General features: G+C 35.4%; 2 protein-coding genes across 2 annotated transcripts; both read right to left on the bottom strand.

Annotated features, from left to right (window-relative positions):
- Positions 1–2,881: 2,881 nt before the first annotated feature.
- LOC112541470 (olfactory receptor 5J3-like) lies at positions 2,882–10,631 on the bottom strand. The gene is made up of 2 exons (XM_088143101.1): positions 10,386–10,631; positions 2,882–3,835 (listed from the first exon to the last, which is right to left on the bottom strand). The coding sequence occupies exons 1-2, from the start codon at positions 10,629–10,631 to the stop codon at positions 2,882–2,884; spliced, it is 1,200 nt and encodes a 399-aa protein (XP_087999227.1).
- A 3,601-nt stretch (positions 10,632–14,232) lies between these two features.
- LOC112541471 (olfactory receptor 5J3-like) lies at positions 14,233–16,472 on the bottom strand. The gene is made up of 2 exons (XM_025171033.1): positions 16,464–16,472; positions 14,233–15,153 (listed from the first exon to the last, which is right to left on the bottom strand). Exons 1-2 carry the CDS (start codon positions 16,470–16,472, stop codon positions 14,233–14,235), a joined length of 930 nt encoding a protein of 309 aa, XP_025026801.1.
- Between the last annotated feature and the right edge of the window lie 509 nt (positions 16,473–16,981).

Below are 16,981 nucleotides of genomic sequence, written 5' to 3'. Positions count from 1 at the left end.
CGCCTTCCACCCCCCCTTCTCCTTTTAAATATATACCTATACTCTATGTTTTGTTTTGCTGTTTCTTGGCTGGGACATAATGGTCTTAAATCCACAAACCCTAGCAGGCCTTCAGCATGACTTAATATAAATTAGCATAGCCCTACATTCTCATAGTGTTTTACAAATTTGACTATTACTTATGTCCTTTTATACTTATTTGCCTTAGTTTATACTATTTAGATTATTCATTGTAAAATTAGTGACACTTTGCAGGATTCTTTTGTGTTTTAATACCAGTACTTTGCAATTTTCCCTGAAAAATTTCATCTTCAACTTAATTTATTCTATCAATGCAAACTTTATTTTTATTTCTCTTTTAGCATAATTGTTATCTTATTAGTTATATGCTGGTCTATGAGTGAAATAAAAATTGATTGGTTGACTATTTAAAGGTGTTATAATATGTTTGTGTATTCTCCTTATATTGTTAATAAAATTTTATCAAAATATTTGTTGTGCAGCAGTAATGATTCAATGGCTGTTCATTCCTTTCTTGTTCCTCACTTCATCCACATTGTTTACAACAATTTGAATATTAGCATTTTATTGCAATCCAAAAACAAAGAAATGACATATGAAAAATATAAGCCTTAAGCAAATATGTATATATGTCTAGACTGTAAGCTGTCACATCATCCAAAAGGACAATTCCCAGCTTTTGTTCTAGGAAAGCGACTGCAAATGCTTTCCCTCCCATGGGTGGGTCTTCATCTGTATGTGAGGATGTACCCAAATGCAAACACACACACACACAAACACAGACACACACATATGCCTATATACACATACGTGTTTGTGGGTGCATGTGCATGTGTGCACATGGGCATATATAAAGATATATAAGCATACTTATATACACATATATAAACACACACACACACACACACACATGCATTATAATACATATACGCAGGAACAACCATCAACTTCAAATTAAGAATCCCTTTCCATCCCACTACACTTTAAGAGCTTCAGTACCTCTGTTTACAGCAATGCTGAAATAGAATAATGGCTATGATCTTTGTCTAATCTATAGAATGTTGCTGGTCTGAACTTCTTTTACTACTGGAGAAATTACAAAATTATATATCACTGGACTTATTTTAAAAATTGCCATGGGTAAGAAGTATCTAGCTCAGGAGACAGGACCAAAAATAATGATAATGATAATGATAATGATAATGATAATGATAATGATAATGATAATGATAATGATAATGATAATGATAATAAACAAAAATCATCATCATCATCATCATCATCATCATCATCATCATCGTTATCATCTCTGGATAAAAATTGCCAAGGGTAAGAAGTATCTAGCTCAGGAGTCAGGACCAAATAATAATAATAATAATAATAATAATAATAATAATAATAATAATAATAATAACAACAACAACAACAACAACAACAACAACAATAATAAACAAAAATCCTCCTCATCATCATCATTATCATCTCTGCTGGTTTTAAATCAATAACTCCTATATAATAGACAAAGGTGATAACCACTGTGACTGTTTTCAGCACTCCTAGAAATGGAAAGCTCTACCTGAAATTCAAGATCAGGGCAATCTATGACTCGGTTGAGGCATCTGAAGCAAAATCAGGAGGAAAGAGTACTTAAAACCTCACCAGTAAAACAAACCAGGAGGTCATTTTAATAGTGAGTAGAGGTTGAATACAGGGTGACATTTTCTGTTTCTACCCTTCAATGATATTTGTTGGTCCATTCTGGAAATGAGGTAACAGTGTGGATAAGCATTTAGATATTCAAGATCAGCAGGTCCATTGAATATACATCAAACATAAAGATCATGACAGATAAAACAGTGATTATATGGTTGAACTTTGAATGTATGTAACTGTAGTTGAACAAAATCCAAAGAATCACATGCATCCAAAACATTTCCTTTTAATAATTTTAAATTTTCTGAACAACTGATTTCATGGGGCATACTTTTATATCCCAGCTATGATATACATAAAGATGATGGGGTTGGGTTACATTTACTCATGCTTAGAAAAAGTCCATTAGAATTAATGTTAGCTCTGGCTAATTTAAGTCTTCTTTTCATTTCAAAGGGTCTAACCTAAGAACCTCACACCAGATCCAGCTCTTAATCATGCATTGTGGTAATGGTCTTTAGCCAATCATTCTCTGCTGTGATACCTATAATTTCTTAAACTTCAAATCTGAAATGCACACTCACACTCACATATGTTCTGTTTGAGTAGATTAATCTGTTACTTTCACTTTCTTTCACACTTTAAAAGAAATATGAGTATCTTCTTTTTTTCATTTCTGTATTTGAAAATGGTATTTGTAAACCATTATAGAAATTGAGTGGAATAGTATCAAAACATTTCGTACATGTTTATTCAGCCATGACAATTATGATATCCATTAATCAACTAATTAAAAAATTCTCAGTAATACTTTGGAAAGGAAACCAAATCATACTGACAACTATAATAAGAGTTCCCAAAAAAGTGAATTTAGATTTCTAATTGATGAAATAAAATCCAAAGTTAATTACATCAATGTTATTTTGATTTTCTTTCTAGTTAGATGTGCTATAGTCTTTTAAAAATATATTTCCTGTTTTTTTTTCCTCTAAATTTAGTGATGTCTGCTGCTCATGTTAATTATGCCAAAACGACAACAAACATGGGATGACCCCACCTATATTTTGTCACTTGCCCCTTTGCCCACTCCTTAAAGCATTTATCAGCTTTCCTTTCCAATCTTTTGTCTTACAACTCAGATCATCTCTCACCATTGCCACTATTAGGGTTAGATAAAGAGATTTGTAGCAAACACATTCAGAGAGACTCAGATTGAGAAACTGAGATATAGAATCTGAAACCTAGGAGTACACTGGAGTAATTTTCTCAAAGCCTCCTTCACTTCCTTGTTCCTCAAACTGTATATGAGGGGATTGACCATAGGAGTGAGGATGGTATAGAATACAGAGAAGAGTTTGGGTGAACTTCTCATTAGGGGTTCATCTGGCAGGAGGTAAACAACTATTAATGATCCATAGAAAATGGTAACAACAGTTAGATGAGAAGAACAAGTGGAAAATGCCTTCTGCCTCCCAAAAGTGGAAGGGATTCTCAAAATGGCCAATATGATGAAAATGTAGGATGTCATGGTCAACATAAATAAAGGAAAGGTAAATATAGAAGAATGTATAAAGGCTACTTCAATAAACAGTGAAATATCACCACAAGCTAGCTTACTCAGAGGTACAAAATCACAATAAAAATGGTCAATTTCATTGAAGCCACAGTATGTTAACTGTGCCATCCATGTGACCACTACTGAGACAGAAAAACAGCCACCTACCCAAGACCCAGTTGCTAAAGAGATACAGACCTTATTATTCATATAGAAGTGATATTGCAATGGCTTGCAAATGGCTAAATACCTATCATAAGACATCACAGATAGGAGACATGTTTCTGTAGTCAACAGGACCCCAAATAAATACAGCTGTATAAAACAACCAGAGAATGATATGCTTCTATTCCCGGTTACAAAGCTGGACAGCATTCTGGGCAGAATCGTTGAGGTATAACAAATCTCCAGACAAGATAGGTTCCCCAGGAAGAAATACATGGGGGTGTGAAGACGCCTGTCAGTTGCAACCAAAATAACAAGGAGAAGATTCCCGGTCATGGTCATAAAGTAAATGGTCAAAAATAGTAAGAAAAATAAAATCTGCAGTTCGGGCTGATCTCCAAATCCCAACAAGATGAAGTATCTGATGGCTGTTTCATTTACCTAATGGAAAAATTATATATGTGTCCATGAAAATACAAGTTGTTATGCATGGTTGGAGACAATGACATTTTAGAAAACATATCATTAAATCCTTCCGATTTATTATTTCACACAGAAATCACTAAATCCTTCCTATTTATTATTTCACACAGAAATCTTGTTACATAAACCAGAGAATTTCCAGGGCAAAAAAATTCAGGAATCCTAAACAGCTGTAACTAGTTTATCATCTCATGCAGGAACTTTTAAAACTCTAAGAGGGAAGAACAATGTGTTCTCCTGAACATGCTTCTGTTTGTTCAGGCAGTACATTGAACAATGTTACCTTAGACATTATACTGGGCTTATGCAGATGCACCTGAGGTTATGTAGTAACCTACAAGTACATTAGTTTTTCCTCTGCCCTGATAGAGAGAAATGGAGAGCCTGTGCATACATGGTTGTCAATGGTGCTGAATGAGGGTGTCAAAGTTGTGTCCTTTAAGTATTTTGCAGAAGGTTTGTCATGTTTTTCCTATCTAGAATCCAGAGGGGCATTGTGGCTGTTTTCCCTTCCTTCCCTCTCTTTTCCCCCACTTCACCCCAGAATAAATCTGATATCCGTCCACTCTATGCATCTTAATAAAATGAGTTAGTTGTAAAAGGTGCTATCAGACTCCTGATTATATTCTCCGCTGCACATTGAAAATGCCTGAATTTGAAAATTATTTGAAAAGAATATTTGAGAAGAAACAATCTGAGAAAATCTGACAGAAAATCTGATACAACCGACATCCCACTACTGATAACTGAACTGTCTAAAATGATGGATAAGTGTTAGACGAAATTGATGTAAGCACTGCAATAAGTATTGTGGTCATATTTTTGAGGTAAATTTCTGAATTCTTACCAAATCCATTGAGAAGATAGTTCAGTATGCATCTGAGCAACGTACCTACTTGGTTCCTTGGGGGGAAAAAAAAAGTAACATACCTAAATTGCTCATAACTGGTTGGTTTTATTTTCTCCAAAGGAGGAACGTAGGCTCACGAGGCAATATACTTGTGGGGATACTTTTAATATGATACAGAGAATTATTTGCACACTTAGTTGTTCAATATTTCCATATCCTAATTATGGGGAATCTATGGTAGAAGTGAAACAATGCCAATGAGGAGGAACGAGAGGAGGAATAATAATAATAATGATACATAAAATTCAGATTTCTTCCATTTGAGTTCATATGCCATTTTCTCAAACACCAAAGAAATTTCACTAGATTTGCACGTAGATGTTGGAACAGAGAACTAAGAGAAAATGACATTTTGTAAAGAATTTTTAAAGCACCCTCCCACCCTCCCTCCCTGCCTGTCTTTCTTTTTTAAATATGAGATCTTGTCTCTATGCAATAACAGAACCACTATGAAATAATGATTTTTTCTATTCATTTAAAAATAACAGTTGGAAAGCAGGAATGAATATGGATTCACAAATTGTCCATGTTAGCTGTTAAGGATATTAGCTATTTTTAATATCCAATTGGAATCAGGTAAAAAGTACCTGCACATACACACACACACACACACACAGAGTGAAAGAGAGAGAGAGAGACTCAAAGGAATGAGAAAACTACAATAATATTACCTTGAATTTATTTATTTGTTTGTTTGTTTATTTTACATGGTTCAGAAAACTTTGGTATTGAGCAATATACAATATAGTTAATAAAAATAACTATTATATCAGTGTAATCCCAGCAAATTGAAGGTAATGTACAATAATGACAATAGATAATTGTAAATGAAACCACTATTAAAATTCGATATAATCAAAGGGCAATTCCAGAATCTTTCCCGCTCATGTCTTCCATCACAGGAGTTAGGGTAATCTGTGTCCATAACTTTAAAATTAACAGCAAAATTCTCCAGATTGTACAATGGTGCTTAAAAGTTTGTGACCCCTGTTGAATGTGAAGGTTCACATACTTTTGCCATACTTCCACATAACTGTGTGGTGAAGAACAGACTTTGATAGTGAATACCCAGAATTCTCTTCTTTTAATAAGACAGGACATGTCCCCCCCCTCCCCACCCACACATAGAGACCTGATTATCATTCCATTGATTGAAACATCTGACCTCTAATTTCCCCTTCAAATGAACTGATAATCCTAGAGGTTCACATACTTTTGGCAGACACCAAATACATAGCTTTGGAACATTTTCCTCAATAAATAAATAAACAATTATACATGTAGTCCTTGCTTAATGACCACTAATTCCTCAACCATTCAAGGTTTCAATGGTGCTGAATGAAGGGACTTACGACTGGTACTCAAAGTTGCAGTCCTCACAGCATCCCTGCCATCACGCAATCACCATTTACAACCTTCACTCCTAGCTTCCCACAAGCAAAGTCAGTGGGGAAGCTGGCAAGAAGTTGCAAGTTGCAGTCAAATGACATCTCATTTAATGGCCACATGCAATTTGGTTAATGATTGCAACTGTCTGAAATTCCATCATAATTTTTTTCAATTTTTCTATATATGACTGCATCGCTTAGCAACGGAGTTGCCAGTCCCAATTAGGGATGTTAAGCAAGGACTACCTGTAATATTTTTCACTGATTTGTTTAACTTGGTTCCATTTATCTAGTTTTAGGACTTGTGTAGAGAACCAATCATGTTTTAGGTCAAATTTATGCAGAAAGATTGAAAATTCAAAAGGGTTCACAAACTTTGAAGAACCAATGTATATATACCTAAAGTTGAACTCTACTTGCATCCAGGGTCCATTTCCCACTTTCATTAAGGGTTGCAGAAGTTACTGTAGTAATATCAACAGAAGTGGAAGGCTGAGAAATTCAACGTATTCTCTCTTCTTTCTTTAAAATAAATAAACAAATAGAACCATTAGATTTTTCAAATGATTAACACACATACTTCACTTCTAAATAGAGACATTTACTACTGAATTTGAGAAGGCATTGAAAGCTATCAAACAGGGGCTAGGGTTGTGCACATGGTTTATGGACTGCACATTGCTCACCCCTGGCACAAATCATGTAGTTTTCACCAGGTAGCCATAGAGGCAAACCTGACATTTTAAACAAGATAGTCACATGCTTGTCCCCACTGTCTGAATGACTTTCGTGTACTTCTTCAACACTCAATTCTTGTAATGTATGTCCTTAAGTATGGGACCAATTCAGTCCCATAAAGAGTTAGGGAGTCTTTGTCTGCCAGAGCCCTCTGCAGTTGCGAACTCTTAGGTCTGTACAACTCACTATTTATATCCAGAGTTGTAGGCCTCTTGAATCCCATTGACCTGGCACACATATGGATATACTGTATATTAAGTACTTTCCTCCCCTGTGAAGGAGTAGCATATGTTGTTGTGAAAGGAAAATTAATATGATTTACCGGCTTATATATAAGATATATTTGATTTACACTAGGAAAGAGTAGACAGATGTTACATGCATTGCAGAATGTGAAATGTAAAAATACTAATAGTGTATACAGATTCATAGTATATGCTTTGGTGGAAATGTCTAGCCATTGGATTTTTAAACTGAGATTTATTTTACTGTACAATAATCACTGCAAACAATAGGAATACCTTCAGGGGCACATCAAGAGGACTTCTAAAAGACCCTACAGACTCCCTCCAATTTTTTCTCTTGCCAGGTTCCCCTAGCATACTTTTTCTTCTCAAGCCAGCACACACTTTCTCACCATTCTTTGTTCTTCTCCTTGTCCTCATGGCACTAACATCTCTTTCCCTATTTCTTTCAATTTTAAAATAATTTGAATGTACTGCAAAATGAAGCTGTAGTCATACTTAATAGCTTTATTTCTTTAGAATGCCTCCGTAGAACAGAATAGGAAAACAAGGCACAGAGTAGGGCAAGTTCTATGAACTACGAACACACCAGGATATAGGTTCTAGATTCTGATATAGTTCTAGAGACACCCATCTGGAATATTATGAAGGAACAGCTTTGTGGTTGAAATTGCCTACTTTCCCATTCTTCTAAGTTCCCTGCCCTCCTCCCCCCCCCCCACAAAAAGAAAATGGAAGAAAGGGTAAATTTTTCTTAGCAATTGAAGAACCATGCCAAGATAAGTAGGTCTTGTTATAGATAAATAAGTTTGTTGTTGTACCCACAGGTCATAACAATGTAGCATAGCATAGAATATAATAAAACAAAATAGCAATAAAATAAAAGAGTAAAAAGAGGGTTAGATACAAAGAGGTCAAAACAAAATAAAGGCAGGGCTATGATTCAGAACTTAAATATTTGTTATAGATTTCTTTCTAAGTTAAAATGAGAACAAAGCAAAAGTAAGAATCCTACTTCTAACCCTTGGAAATACATCTGCAAGAAGATAACTCAATCATTTGAAGCCTCAACCCTTGAATTCAGTTACCATCAATAATTTGGCCCTGATCTCATCGTAAATGGGGTAGTGGAAGATATAGTGCATAATGTCCTTCACTTTCCCGACACTTAGTTTTCTTGGCAATATTATGTATGTGACTTGACATTATCTTGTTACAGATAGAGGTGTGGGTTTTTTTTGTTGTTTTTTTAATCAATTTTAGTCTACAGAATTTTCTAATGGTGTCCTTTTGGTGGTCATTGACCGGATAAAGATGTTTTCCATTCTAATGATGTCCTGTCCAAGTACTAATTAGGCTCACCCTTAGTTAGCTTCAAAGACCAGTTAAGTCAGCCAAGTGCTGTCTTCTGAACAGCAGGTATTCAGTTTAAACATTGCTATGGGTATATGTAGGAAAAAAGAAATCTAATTATAACTATGCCACAGTATAGTTTAACACATTAAAGAAGCTGATGGGTAAGTAAATAAATAAGTTTTATTTCTCTAACAATAGCTTATAATCGTTTAGCATAGCATAAAATACAATAAAGTAAAATAATCATAAAATAAAGTATTAAAAGAGTGTTAGATGCGAAGTGTTAGATACAAAAAAAATCTAACTTGAGTGTTAGATACAAATAAAAACAAAATAAAGCCAGGGCTATGATTAAGAACTTACATCTTTCTTTCTAACTTTAAATAACAGCAAATCAAAAGTAGCAACCTGATTACTAACAGATGGAATCCCATCTGCAAGAAGATAATTCAGTCATTTGAGATCCAAGCCCTTGAATTCACTTGCCATCAATAGTATGGCCCTGTTCTCATTCTAAATGAGACAGTGGAGGAAACAGTGAAGAATGTCCTCCACTTGACTAATACTGTTAGTAGGTCTTGTGTTATGAGTAAGCTTTTGTAGTCCAAGAAAAAGAAACTGGATTACACTCATTGTCCAGTTAAGGCATGGAATTTAGATTATAATCCCAGCTACACCCTTTTAATAAAATGTCGTCTTTCTAGATTTATCTATAGCATACACAAGTTGCTACTTTAGTTTTGTACTGTGGGAGTCCAATCAATTATTTTTTTTTCACAATGAGAAAGCAGCTTCAGCTGTAGTATTTGAATCCTGTGTCTGTGCTACTTCATTCATTGTCAGAGCAAACTAATTGAACTTCAGATTTAACTTTAAACTATTTTAAGTTTTACCTGTTAGCCTCATTTGAACATTGCAATTGGTAGATGCTCTGTCTCTATTACCTGTTTCCAACTGATTATTAATTATCTGGACTTAATTAAGTGGATCGCTATACCTATTCTAAAAGAAGGATCAGCCCCAGAGAGAGAACCATATTAGAACCACATTGCCAGAAATCTTTAATAATGAAGTAGTGATTTGTATAGGCTAATGTTTTTCTCCTAAAGAAAAAAGGAGAAACTTCATTGAACTTCTCATAACGGGTAGGAAATTATGTTATCTTGTTATGATGGGGGTTCTCTGGCTTTATATTTCTATTAATATAAAGATACACAAATATATAAAATATTTATTATACTTATTGGTTTAACCCCTAGAGTCTGTTTAACTCCTCTTGATACTTTGTTGAAAACGATCTATCCTACTCAGTTTTATCTTCTCCCTCCCTCCCTCCCTCCCTCCCTCCCTCCCTCCCTCCCTCCTTTTTCATTTTCCTTTTTTCCTTTTTTCCTTTTTTCCTTTTTTCCTTTTTTCCTTTTTTCCTTTTTTCCTTCTTTTCCTTCTTTCCTTCTTTTCCTTCTTTTCTTTCTTTTCCTTCTTTTCTTTCTTTTCCTTTTCCTTTTTCCTTTTTCCAACCCACTCCAATATACCACTCTGATGAATAAGTACACATGTGTTTGGCTGGCCTTCTGTTCCTGGTTTGGTGGCTTCCTGGCACCTGTGTTGCCCACGACCTTCCTTTTCCAACTCCCTTTCTGTAGATCAAATGTTATCAACCATTTCTTCTGTGATGCTCCACCTATATTGAAATTCTCCTGCAAGGACATATTTGTGGTTGAGGTAATCAATTTCATTGTGGGGTCAGTTGTGTTGCTCGCCTCTTTCTGTTTCATAACTGTCACATATATCTTCATCATTAACACTATACTACACATTCCTTCTACCGAGGGGCAAAAAAAGGCATTTTCCACATGTGCTATGCACCTTACCATTGTCATCATTTTCTTTGGAACCACCGTCTTTATGGACATCGGCACAAAGACAATCCATACTTTTAACTTCAACAAGTCTTTGTGTTCTACTCTGTTGTAACACCTGTCCTCAACCCTATCATCTATAGCCTGAGAAACAGTGATATTAAAGGAGCAATGTTGAATGTGCTGTTGTACAGGAAGGGATCCATGTTTAAGTGATAGCAAATAAAGAACACATGAACCACGGGTCAGATTGCCCATGACCCTGGAATACTGAAATTAAGAAGGCTCCAGCATATCCATAAAATTCCAAATCTTTGTCTGTCCAACTATTAGCATCATGTTGTTAATATTTGCTGCAAAATTTGGTAAAATTCAGTGTGTTTGTAGAGCCCCTTACATTTTTCTAATTGTTATGGTTGTTTTTTAGTCCAGGTTATGTTTTGTCTTCTTGTTTTTTAACTGTTTTAATTGTATGTTCCCCCCAAGTCCTGCTCTGTTCCCCTATTGCAGCAGGGGGTGTTCCTGGGTAGGATGATCATAGAAATCTGAGGATATATGCCAAAAGTATCCATTCCCAGCAGGGTCATTCAAGGCATGAAGTTCATCTCAGATGCCCAGTTAAAGTAAGCAGGCCCCTATATTGGGCAGCAGCGGTATAGGAAAATGCCAGACACAGATGACCACTTTGGTGACAACAGCAAAGGCATTCATTCGCACTGCACAGCAGAAGGCAATCGTAAACCGCTTCTGTATTTTTAATCAAGAAAACCACATGGGTAGAAAATACAAAATGATTAACTATATATAAATGGAAGCTGGATTGGAAGAAGATGAGCTTGGCTTTCAAATTGGTGAAAGAAACATCAATGACCTGCATGGTACTGATGACCCTACTCTGGTAGCTGAATATATAAACTATCTGCAGACTTTCTATTTCCATTATTGTCTGTGATGGAACACTCAAATGATTTAATGAAAAGGCAGCTGGACAATCTTTGCCATGGGTCAATGAGCAGAGTTGCCGCTTCCCAGTATAATACCTTCCTATTTCCATTTTTTTTCCCTGCACGTAGGACTTCCTCTCTTTATGCTAGCAGAAGGATATTCTGTATAGAACCATGTCAGTCATATTCTATATGCTTCCCCAGTAGTAGAGTTAGTGAAAATCATTGAAACCATGGCGTTAGGCACTGAAGCAAATGATTGGATACATTGGTTTCATTTCTGGCAAGATACCTTTTAAAAATATTTGTGAAAGTGCATATGAAGATATATTCTTGCTTATGAACAGATAATTTAAAATTAAAAATTTAGCATTAAGTTTCCATATTGTAATGTCGTTGTACTTGTTGTATCCAGGGGAACCTAAGAGTCAATGTGCAAGTGAGATGGACAGCTGTATAAATTCAGTAAATAAATCAGTAAATACTTTCTTATCTATATCTCTGTCTATCTTCTATTTTTGTCTTGCATATTAAGATTTTTATTAGGTCATTAATATATTGATTTGAAATTGGAATAACTGAAGCCCCAGTTATTCCATCCTCAGACATTCCTGCAGGAACTGAGGAAATTTGAAATATTTCATCTTTAGAGGTGCTATTTTTCTGCCTAATCCATTACTATAAAGGCCTAAATTCCTCCCCACTAATACAAATATCTGATCATTTAGTTCGCAGACTGTTAATCTGCAATACTGTACCCAGTATTATCTAAAACACCAAGCACCAGTGAAATCAATGACTTTTATTTCAAGTCTGGCAGAAAAAGAGAAGGAGGGAGGGAGGGAGACCAAGTGAGTGAATTGCATTTTGGGGAACAGATAAGTCAGCAGGTTTCTTTCTGTCACATTTTCATGCATGCAGCTTCCCCCAAGTGGCATAATTTCTTAAACCTGGACATGTTTCTATGTTTCCACTGAAAAAGGGGAAGGAATGGGTCAAACAGGCTAAAAAGCCAACTATTGCACCTCCAATATTACCCACAACACTGTACCATGAAATGTTATACCCTTGCTGTGCTTTCTGTCTGCCAGCACTCTACGTGAAATTAAGAGATAAAATCTCAAGTTGGTGCTCAGGATTCAACCAAGAGAATAGGGAAACGCTTGAGTGTTTTTGAACGGTGACCGTCATGCACTTGTTAGCAATGTTGCAGAACTGTGCTCCTCATGACCCTGTAAAACGTGAAAAACAGATGGGCATTTGTTCCTTGACAGTTAGGACACATAGTAATAAGTTCTGATTAATTGTGATTCTTCAGTGTTTATCTGCAAAATTTAGGTCTGCTTTTGTGTGTTGTCCACATGTATATATATATGTATATACAACACATGTTTGTGTAGCATGCATATGTACATGTGTATATAAATAAAAATGTATAAGCCTACTTATAGGCACATATATAAGTACATACACACATATATAAGCATTGAAATACACCTATTTGCAGGAACAACGATCACCTTCAAAATAAGAATTCCTTTGTACGCCGCTTCACTTAAACAGCTTCAAAACCTTTCTTTACAGCAATGCTGAAATAGGATAATCGCTGTGATCTTTTTCTGATCTACAGAACGTTGCTGGTTTGAACTTCTTTTACTACTGGAGAACTTACAAAATTGCGTATCACTGGATTTATTTTAAAAACTGCCACGGGTAAGTGCTAGCTAGCCCAAGGGGAAAAAAAATGCCAATAACAGTAACTCCTCCTCCTCCTCCTCCTCCTCCTCCTCCTCCTCCTCCTCCTCCTCATCATCATCATCATCATCATCATCATCATCATCTATGCTGGTTTTAAATCAGCAACCTCCTATGTACTAGAGAAAGATCATAACCACGACAGCTATTTTCAGCACTAGGGGTAAGGGAAAGATCTACTAGAAATTCAAATCATTGTAATTTTTTACTTGGTTGAAGGCATATTGCTTTTTTTGTAAAGTGGCTGGTGAATTGTTGGAATTAGCATGTTAAGGAGTTAAGCATTCCAGGTATAAGAGATAGGAGCATTTGAGGCAAAATAAAGGAGGAAAAGTACTTTAAAACCTCATCAGGATAGCACACATGGAGGTCATTTTAATGGTGATTAGAAGTTGAAGACATGGTGACATTTTCTGTTTCTAGCATTCACTAACATTTGTTGGCCCATTCTAGCATTGGGGTAATAATGTGGATAAGCTTTTAGATATTCAAGATCAGCAAGTTCATGGAATAAAAAACAAAAAGGGCATGAAACATAAAACAGTGATTATATGGTTGAACTTTGAATGTATGTAACTGCAGTTGAACACAATCAAAATAATCACTTAGCTCTCACATTTATTCTCTAAAATATTTCCTTTTCAATAATATTACATTTTCTGAATAACTGATTTTGTTGTATATACTTTTATTTCCCTGCTACAATGTTAAAATATGACTGGGTTTCATTAAGTTTATTCATCTTCAGAAAAGATCCATTAAAATTAATGTTAGCTCACACCAACTTAGATCTTTCATTTCAAAGTGCCTAATCAAAAAACCACAGCTCTGTATCCAGCTCTTAATGATGCTCTCCAGTAATGTTCATAAGGCAATCATTTTCTCATAAGATTTTTTTTTAATTTTCAGATCTGAAATACACACATGCACTCACAAATATTCAAAGTTTGAATAGATGAATCTATTACTTTGATTTTCTTCCACACTTTAAAGGAAATATAAATAGCTTTTTTTAATGTATGTATTTAAAATGTTGTTTGCAAATCCTTATAACTCAGACAATCTCTCACCACTGCCAATATTAGCATTGGATAAAGAGATTTGTAGCAAATAAATTCAGAGAGACTCATATTGAGAAACTGAGATATAGAATCAGAAACCTAGCAGTACACCTGGAGTAATTTTCTCAAAGCCTCCTTCACTTCCTTGTTCCTCAAACTGTATATAAGGGGATTGACCATAGGAGTGAGGATGGTATAGAATACAGAGAACAGCTTGGGTGAATTTCTCATTAGGGGGTCATCTGGCAGGAGATAAACAATCATTAAGGATCCATAGAAAATGGTAACAACAATTAGATGAGAAGAACAAGTGGAAAATGCCTTTTGCCTCCCAAAAGTGGAAGGGATTCTCAAAATGGCCAATATGATGAAAATGTAAGTTGTCATGGTCAACATAAATAAAGGAAAGGTAAATATAGAAGATAGCATGAAGGCTACTTCAATAAAGACTGAAGTATCATCACAAGCCAGCTTACTCAGAGGTACAAAATCACAATAAAAGTGGTCAATTTCATTGAAGCCACAGTATGTTAGCTGTGTCAACCATGTGACTCCCACTGAGACAGGAAAACAGCCACCTACCCAAGACCCAGTTGCTAAAGAGATACAGACCTTATTATTCATGTAGAAGTGATATTGCAATGGCTTGCAAATGGCTAAATACCTATCATAAGACATCACAGATAGGAGACATGTTTCTGTAGTCAACAGGAACCCAAATAAATATAACTGTATAAAACAACCAGAGAATGTGATTTTTCTATTCCCGGTTACGAAGCTGGACAGCATTCTGGGCAGAATTGTTGACGTATAGCAAATCTCCAGACAGGACAAGTTCCCCAGGAAGAAATACATGGGAGTATGAAGACGCCTGTCAGTTGCAACCAAAATAACAAGGAGAAGATTCCCGGTCATGGTCATAAAGTAAGTGATCAAAAATAGTAAGAAAAACAGAATATGCAATTCAGGTTGATTTCCAAATCCCAGCAAGATGAAGTCTGTGATGGCTGTTTCATTTACCTAATGGGGGGAAAAAATGCATTAGTTACATATACACACACACACACACACACACACACACATACAGTATATGAAAATACAAGTTGTTATGCGTCCTTGAGGACAATGACATTTTAGAAAACACAGCATTAATACTAATATATATATATATATATATATATATATATATATATATATAAAATATAAGGCCTTAGATGTTATATTGGGCTTAAGCAGATACACTCGAGGTTATGTAGTAGTACATAATACATAATATTATTATGTACATAGTACATAGTATTAGTTCTTTCTCTGCCCTGAAAGACAGAAACGGAGAGCCTATGAATACATGGTTGATTGTAACTCCAATTCCTCTTCCAAGGATTCAATTCTGAGTAAATATACATGAGATTGGGCCATGTTTTGAACATCTCCCCAGTTAGTTTTATTGTAAAATGATTAATTATCCAGGAAAACTGCTTTCCATTTTTATTGAACATGACTGGAATCCAGACCTCCGCATCTAGTTCAACTGTTTATTATTTTCTATTGTAGGAGGAAGAGTTTAGTCTGTGGTGGCAAAAAATAGGAATCTGGTAGCACCTTTTCTGACCATCAGATCTAAATAAAAGGCATCAACTTTTGTGAGCTGCAGTAGGTTCGTTATATAGATGCAGATTATATATGAGACAGAATAGAAGTATCTTATCTGTTAACAACTGTAATGTGGTAAAAACCCATTGTGTTTATTGAGACCCTCTGAGATTGCCTGAAACTTTCTAATGCATGTTCAATAGTTTTTCACTCAACACTGCTGTTAAAGTCCCACTAAATGATGACTTCGAGGTCTACTGTGAAGTATCCTGGGAGGTTGGAAAGCTCTGATATGAATTTGTCCTTGTTTTGAGTCCTTGTGTCAAACTTCTGTCCTTTAAGTATTTTGCAAAAGGTTTGTCCTGTTTTTCCTATGTAGAATCCAGAGGGGCATTGTGGCTGTTTTCCCTCCCTTCCCTCCCTTTCCCACCACTTCACCCCAGTTTAGATCTGACATCTGTCCACTCTATGCATCTTAATAAAATGGGTTAGTTAGAAAAGGTGCTATCAGACTCCCGGTCATTTTCCCCACTGCACATTGAAAATGCCTGCATTTGAAAATTATTTGAAAAGAATGTTTGAGAAGAAACAGTTGAGAAAATCTGACAGAAAATCTGATACAACTGACATCCTGCTACTGATAACTGAAAAGGATGGATAAGTGTTAGGCGAAATTGATATAAGCATTGCAATAAGTACTGTGGTCATATTTTTGAGCTAAGTCTCTGAATTCTTACCAAATCCATTGAGAAGATAGTTCAGTATGCATCTGAGCAACGTTCCTACTTTGTTCCTTGGGAAACAAAAGTAATGTACCTAAATTGCTCATAATTAGTTGGTTTTATTTTCTCCAAAGAAGGAACTTAGGGTCACGAGGCAATATTCTTGTGGGGATACTTTTAATATAATGCAGGGAATTATTTGCACACTTACTTGTTCAATATTTCAATATACTTATTATGGGGAATCTATGCTAGGAGTGAACAAATGCCAAGGAGAAAATGACATTTTGTAAAGAATTTTTAGAGCCTCCTCTCTCCTGCAATCCCTGCCTCTATTTCTTTTTTAAATACGAGATCTTGTCTCTATGCAATCACAGAACTGCTATGAAATAATGTTTTTTAATTAATTTAAAAATAAAATAAAGCAAACAGTTGGAAAGCAGGAATGATTATGGATTCACAAATTCTCCATTTTAGCTATTAAGGATATTAGCTATTTTTATATCCAATAGGAATCAGGCAAAAAATACCTG

Source organism: Python bivittatus, unplaced genomic scaffold (assembly GCF_059951505.1).
Source record: "Python bivittatus isolate LINGU-HERP-01145 unplaced genomic scaffold, Pbiv_v1 ctg000470_np1212, whole genome shotgun sequence".
In the NCBI taxonomy this organism is placed as follows: Eukaryota; Metazoa; Chordata; class Lepidosauria; order Squamata; family Pythonidae; genus Python; species Python bivittatus.
Note: the sequence above shows the minus strand (reverse complement) of the source record. Positions and strands in the feature narration are given on the sequence as shown.

Bases quoted from the DNA above. Each gene is read 5' to 3' on its own strand.
- LOC112541470 (XM_088143101.1), bottom strand. From the start codon at position 10,631: ATGGGCAATCTGACCCGTGGTTCATGTGTTCTTTATTTGCTATCACTT. The intron at 3,836-10,385 runs GTAAGGTGCATA...TTTTTCCATTAG, and splicing joins CAAAGAAAATGATGACAATG to GTAAATGAAACAGCCATCAG.